Source organism: Aquarana catesbeiana, linkage group LG03 (genome assembly GCF_042186555.1).
Source record: "Aquarana catesbeiana isolate 2022-GZ linkage group LG03, ASM4218655v1, whole genome shotgun sequence".
Lineage (NCBI taxonomy): Eukaryota > Metazoa > Chordata > Amphibia > Anura > Ranidae > Aquarana > Aquarana catesbeiana.
This window is the reverse complement of record NC_133326.1, coordinates 235,233,377-235,240,876: the sequence shown is the minus strand read 5'-3', so window position 1 is coordinate 235,240,876 and position 7,500 is coordinate 235,233,377. Positions and strand designations below refer to the sequence as shown.

The 7,500-nt window shown below is 34.7% G+C and overlaps 1 protein-coding gene across 23 annotated transcripts in view; it reads left to right on the top strand.

The window, feature by feature from the left end:
- The window catches only part of FOXP2 (forkhead box P2), a 437,363-nt gene that overhangs the window by 118,744 nt on the left and 311,119 nt on the right, over positions 1 to 7,500 (top strand). For 22 of the 23 annotated variants that reach the window (XM_073619859.1, XM_073619860.1, XM_073619857.1 and 19 more), the window contains one exon: positions 6,057 to 6,234. In XM_073619859.1, coding sequence (XP_073475960.1) covers positions 6,067 to 6,234 — 168 coding nt within the window. In that variant the 5' untranslated portion in view covers positions 6,057 to 6,066. Of the gene's footprint in view, positions 1 to 6,056; positions 6,235 to 6,263; positions 6,297 to 7,500 lie in introns of those variants that run through there. The other variant, XM_073619878.1, reaches the window with a different exon arrangement.

The window sequence follows — 7,500 nt, the reverse complement described above, 5'->3', positions numbered from 1 at the left end:
GCATGTCCCTATTAGTTTTGAAAATTAAGAGTAAATAGGGCATCTATAGAACAGAATAGCACATAAGCAGGTGCGCTCAAACATTGCATTGTGATTATACTGCAGATTCATCCCTTACAATGTGTGAGATTTCCTACAGTTAACCTTTGGGCTAGTTAGTGATGCAGCAGCAGATTCAGTCACTACCTCTGGCTTGCTGAACAGGGCCTAGAGTAATCACCTTCAAATGAAGTGTATTTAGGAGAACTCTCAAAGCTTTCTTTTAATTGTAAGTCTACATACCCATTATTCAAATACTTTATACAAATATTGTATGTGTTAAGGTAGCTGGAAGTTTTTTTTTTTTCTTTTTTTTTTTTGCTGTGTGTATGACCTTGTGCTAGAGCTTACAAGTCCCATTCTACACATAGTGAGTGTATTTTACAAACCTGATAATTGATATTCACATCAAATGCTTTTGGTAAAGATGACTGCTTTCAGACAGATTAACAGGTCATCACACACTGTACAGAACTAGCTTTTCTTTTCACTGCTCGGAAATTCCCCAAGGAAACTCACTCAGCGTATTCCGTTTTGGACTTCCACTATTCATAATATTGAAATTAAAGGACACTGAATAGCGGAAAGTAAACAGCTAGGAGATAAAATATGCATATGGGTTGTGCGTGATTTCAGTATTTTTCACAGGGATTAATTCACAAGGCAATTAAAATATATATTCACAAAACTGCATAAAAAGGGTTTTAGAACGAGGTCCCTACAATTGGATTTAAATGACACCAGGCAGCCTTCGAAAAAATATAGTGGTGAGAAATGGCCTGTATTATTATTTTTTTTTTTTTTTTTTTACCTGAACGGGGTGGGATAGATTGAAAAGCTTCTATTAAAATATTTTGCCTGTAGAATTAGCTCTGCTGTGTCAGCAGTTTACGAGCAGGGAGAATATTAAAGTGAAATGGATTATTAAGGACACATTCATTAATTCTTTTCACATGATTCATAAAGGTAAATGGCAGTTCCTTGTGACAGTCAAACCTTTATCTGTATTTTTTTTTTGAACGGCTCTGGTACTATAAGGATCTTGTTTTTTTTTTTTTTTTTTTTTTATCTTTTGTTATAGCAGAGTATTAGTTAACTATAATCCAGATCTGCCACAACATTTAAAAAATATTGACAGAGCTGTCCTTTCTCACCTGCCCTTGCACGCTGCTTTATCGGCCTGCAAAATGCTACCTCCTCGCTTAGTCGCAGGCCCATCCGGCAGCCGAAGAGTTAAACCGATTCAGCACGCGAAGCAGTTATTACTTTCAGTAAACATTGGCTTCATCTCGAAATATGTCTGCTGCAATATCTTTTTTGATAAAGGAGGAATGTTTAGAAAATATCTCAGAATACACCTCAACCTGCCTTTGTCATATTTAATAAACAGGTTTCTCCCTATAATAGTGCCTGTAGGATGCATCTTCTTCCAAACTTTAGATGTACCTTACCCATGGAAAGTGAATATTCTTATATTACTGTGAAGGACACGACAGTATACAGTTATACACCATGTCAGTCCTTTTCTCTTGATGTTTCTGATTACCTGCATTCCTGTGCTTTTTTAATTTTTTAATTTCTTTATTTCCACGCGCTTTCTCATCTATAACCCTGTTGATGTGTTGTCTGTGTGATATGTTCTCGGAGGACAAGAACTGTATTCGATTGTTTATGGTGGAGCAATGTAGTGTTCCTGTTGGAAGTGTCAGCCGTACTTTGTGTGACTTTGGCAGAAGTTTTGTTTTCTTCTTTGATTTAATATTGTTACTTTGTTACTCCAGTTTACAGGTTATAACATCAAACCAGCATCCTGCTGCCCTGGCATTGATGTAGTGTGTTTTGTTTTTTTTTGTTACAGGCCCATTACCTTATGTTTTAAGTTATTGTGGTTTTAGCCTGTGAGTGGTGCAGTATAATACCTTTAGTGTTTCTTTTCCTGTACCTGCTCTTTTAGCCTAATGCAACAAGAATGGTCTCATTCTGTGGAAAGCAGTCCCACTGTGTTTATTAAGTTTCATAAATACACATCTCCTGAACGTTTGAGAAGCTGGACATTTAAAAATGTCAGCACACTTCCCCAGATCAAAAAAACTTGTTACACTAAATAGTAGGAATGCGTGGAATGCCTCAACACTACTTCCTTTTGTTTAGGTAACTTGCCATTTTGTCCTTGGCTGTATATACCTCTTCTGTGTATTACATTACAGTGGAAACATAGCAGGATAGAGAATGTAGGTGGAAGCCTGTGATCATTTGAAAAAAAAATGATATACTTGGCACTGAGGAATTTAACACCCAAACGATCCATATTTTGGTGAGAAAAAACAAAACAAACGAATCTAAAGCTCAATGCTACCCTGTCATAAAGTGAACAGGTCTAATTGAGCTATGTCTTTCTATCCTGCTATTTGTACAAATAAGAAAGCCACATCTTGATGAAAAATAAACACAAAAGCACTGTTGTGACTATAACAGGGAGTCGTATACTAATTTATATAATAAGTGGTTGTGCATGCTTTATTCAAGATTATGGCTGCAAGAAATGGCTTGAATTGCTGGGTGTGTTTAATGCTGGATTATAGCAATTTGAAACATGTCAAACACATGGCTAACGCCTCATGCTTCACTCATTCTTGCGTAAACCTGCATAGCCACCATCCATTATACCCTTGGTAACAACGCAATTCTGCAAGTAAATATTGTTACACTAAGTAACCTTTCAATTCAGGTTGTTTAGGAAGAGAAAATGCAATCTTGTGCAGTCACTTCCAGTGTCAGTTTAATGTTTCAAGAGGGAAGTGATGTAGAGAGTAAGTATCTATAATGCCACTTGGTGAGGAAAGGAAACTTGCTGAATTATTTCCTCTTATAGAGTGGGTACACGTCTGGAGATGAAATACTGTATGCTACACCAGCAGACTAAAAAAAGAAGAAAAAATTAAGGGCCACAAAGCTGATCAACAGATAAGGGTTGTGCAATGTTTGAGTAGGTTGTTTTAACTCCTTTAAAGCAGCTGCCCTATTGAAGATATGAGATTCTCTTCTCTATCCCCATCTTGTATCCCTCCTTAGTGGATTTCCATCCAGTGGTCTGGCCACTGTGATGCTAAAACAGAGATTAAGATCGCATACTTCCAATAGCACTCCCTCTCTCTTGTTATATCTGACACTTCCACATTCTGAGGAATGGATACATAACGGGACACCTGCCCAAACATGACAGTGTTCATTACACTCTCAGGCAAAAGCACCGCCCCCTAATAATGTAATCAACCTAGAACTCATAACAGTTACCTTGCTAGTATTTTTGTGCACTTTCACTAACCTTTTATGTATCGCGGTGTGATCTTTAATTTGAATAGCGCTGTCGCCGATTTCCCTAGATGTACGAAGAAACGCATACAAATGTCTAAAGTTGCAATACATTTAACAATAATTGGCTGATTTAAAGTTGCAATATCCAGGAAATAACTGCAATTAATTACAGCGGGCTGTTTAAAATTGCACTATGCAGAAAATAGCTGCATTTTAATAACTGACTGTTTTAAAGGAAAGTCAGGTTTTTAGCTTGATTACCTAGTGAAAGAACTAGTACCTGATACTATTTGTTGTTATTCCCTTAGTGCGCTTTTTTATTGGTTTATGCATTTCTGTTCGTTGGGAGGTGGGGGTCAATCCCTACTGACTGCTTGTGCAGGATTTTGGAATATTCCCTTGAAATATCCAGTAGAAAGCAGCACTTAAAATATACTGTAAGCTCTTAACAAGGATCCACAAACCACAGACCATAAACTCCTTGTCAACTTAACATTTTAATTTGCTTAGCAACTGCCTTGTTTGCCTTCTCTTCCAAAGAATCTCTGCACTTCACAAACGTCCCGCTAATGCACATTTTTACAAACATAACAAGCTGATGTTTTCATCTGTAAACAAGGCTGTGTGTAAAGTGTTAGAATGCTTTTCTTCCTTCTTGACTTGAGCTTAGAAAAAGTGCAACTGCCAGGCTTAAATTTTGGCGAGCGATGATATAACTGACAAAGTTGCGCACATTTTCATTATCTGGCCTCTTTGCTCTTTCTTAAAAAGAATGTGTAAAAAAAAAATCTAGATGTATCTTCTTTGTTTGGCTCAGAAATACATTAGAATTTCCTAACATCTAGAGAGCGAAATCAGACACATTTTACTGAATATTTTAAACATTGTGCATGTAAAATTTATGCCTAATTTGAATACTTATTAACCGCCTAATCTCAGAAAAGAGTACTAGCTTTCTGCGTTTTTTTTTTTTTGTCTTGCAAAATTTATTGTGTGCTTCACATTTTCCATTTGTAATATTTTTCTTAGTTAATGTTTAATAGGATGTTTAACAAGGTCTGTTTGTCCATAAACACATCAAGTTAGTGACTGTATACTCAAGTTATATCATTGAGTCCTCCTCAGTTAACACTTTTTTACGGGTGACCTGGAACTGAGCGACAGTCATCATTATTGGGGTATTTAGAATACATTGCCATTCAAAAAATATTTAAACTTATCCTTTAAAAAAAAAAAAAAATCTTCTGCCCAGAATAGTTTTGTATGGAGCGTATAAGGCAGAGTTAGTATTGATCGCTCTTGAATTGCTTGGCATGCGGCAGAGTAATTTTTCTTCACCAATAATATGACGTAGCACTTAGAAACCATGTTTTGGAACTTTATTCTCTTTATATTGTGTCATAGGCAACCCAAAATTGACTGGAGGCCCTTAATTCTAACCGCAGTTTGACAAATATCATTTGCATATTGTGTATGGTGTGGTAAGATTTGTGTGGCTTCCACTCCTAATGATAAAGACTTCTCAATATCCGGAGACCATTAGAATATTATAAATTGTGCTCTGGCATTTGCACCGTATTGACCTTTCCGTAAAACACATGCACAATGTTCCTTGAAAGTCGAGTTTGTAAGGGCACTTGATTCTTTATTTACTGCAAGGATTTCAACTGATCTTGGCAGGACATCTCATTGCTACCCTGAAAGTACAGTATATTTATGCAGTGAAAACGATAAAACATTTATTACTGTAGAGAAGGTAATATGCATAATTTATGCTGTTTTTAGCACAATCATTAGTGATATTCTTGATAGATTTTATTTCTAGCTTTCATATCTAATACATGCCTGGAAAATTAATTTTATATCTTTCATTTATTTGCCTATGTTAAAATTGAGTTTTAAGTCATCTTCAAGTGAGCAGTTTGATTGCTGCTCATGCATAAGCTTAATTACTTCCTAGGAAGGACAGTATTAAATGTTTTAAATGTCAGAAAAATAAATGAATATCAGCCGTTTGATTAAAAAAATAGGCAATATCTGATGTGTTTTGCAGCAGGAGCTTTTTCTTAAAATGCCTCGGAGGCAACGTTTTATTTAGGCACCAAAAAAAAAAAAAAAAAAGAAAGGGAGAAGCCCATTAGGCTATTTATCATCGCTTGATACCATATGATTTGTAACACTCGTACAAAATTTTAATTTTATATGATTAGCTGTGCATCATTAAACAAAGCCTTGCATAAGATGTGTTGTAAAATTCTGACAGAATCAAGATAGGGAATATTTTAAATAAGACGGTATAGCCATCTATGGTTGTCAAAGCTAGATAGTAGGAAATATAGTGAAGTGTGTGCACCCGAGCTTTCATTTGACTTGATTTTATAGGTAGACTTTAAAATGTAGCCATTCATAAATATGCTATTTAACCATGCTGCATGCAAAGCATGCTGTTTTGCCTGTTAACTCTAAGCACACAAAGGCAGCATATAGGCACCATCATTTCAGTGATTAGTATCAGGATAAAAGCTGAATTTGTATTGCATTTCTTGGTAAATTACTGAGCAGCCTGTGTTTTTTTTTTTTTTTTTTATTTCCCCTCCTTCTAAAGATGCTGTCTTTGTAATTGGCAGAGAGAGGGACATCTTGATAATAGAAGTGTGAAGGTGTAACGTGTGTGTTAATTGATACTTCTTAATCACTTTTAGGTATTAAGTCATGATGCAGGAATCTGCAACAGAGACAATAAGCAACAGTTCAATGAATCAAAATGGAATGAGCACTCTAAGCAGCCAATTAGATGCTGGCAGCAGAGATGGAAGATCAAGTGGTGACATGTGCAGTGAAGTAAGCACAGTAGAACTGCTGCATCTGCAACAACAGCAGGTAAGTTTTGTGTTTTGCTTCTTGCTTTGCTTACAAACACCCAGCTGATCTGCACTCTGCAGGTATTTCTGGACTGTTGATGAACTTACCTTTGCTTTGTTTAGCTTGTTTTTATTATGGCATGCTTTATTTGTTTGTTTGTGAGTATTGTTGTACAGAAGTATCCCTGTGTTTTGTTGTTTCCTTTTATTGTGACTTTTAAGATTTATGCTGGACTCCTTTTTGTCAAAACAGCCCATGTATTTAGTGGTGTTTTTATACCTTGTTAGAATATTCACACGTTTTTTCCTAAGATAAAGCATGTTTTGAGCATCCAGTGCACAGCATAACACAGTGCAGAAATGTCAAATGTGATACTTAGCTTTCCACCAGAGGGCCACATTAGTTACTTGATACCATACTTGGCTCTGTGAAATGAATTGTTCCAAACTCCTGGTTAAGGTGAAAGGAGAGCAGCTTATTTTTAAAACACAGATTCTCCTGTGTTACCACTTTTGAAATAGAGCTTTTAAACAAAATTGCTATAATTGTTTTTATTTTTGTGTTGTTTATACCTTTATAAACAATATTATTTTAAATGTGCAGTATGCAATTTATAAAAAATAAAATCAAAAATCAATTAAAATAACAAAATAAACAGCCTATATTTGTTATTGGTTTTACTGACTGAGGAGCTAAATCATTCCAAAACAACTACAATAGCTGTACTTTTATTTAGTTTTATTATCACGCTTAAAATGCAAATATTTTGCTTTATTATATGTTTAAATAATGATTTGTGTTTATTAAGATCATTTTTATATCTAGAATGACATAAATATGTATGGTATATTCCCTGAAGTATAGGGATGATACATATATGTATATGTATATGTATGTGTGTGTGTGTGTATATATATTTATATATAATGTGTGTGTAAAATTTATGTTTGTGTGTATATGTGTGTGTATATGTATGTGTGTGTGTGTGTGTGTGTATATATGTGTATATTCATAAATATAGTATGTTGATAAACACACGCAAATACATATGTGTTTGCATTATAATTAACCTTGAATTTTTTCTTACAAATTTTGATTAATAACTTTTCTATACTTTTGTATATTTTGATATATTTTAAAAAATATATATGGAAATAGTAGTTTAATAGGCATATGATAAAGCTATATTCTTAAATGGTATTTTATTAATGCAGTATGTCGACTGTGTACATTATTTCAGTTTAAAAAAAAAAAAAACACGCTTTGTGCATATAGTGTGTTTAG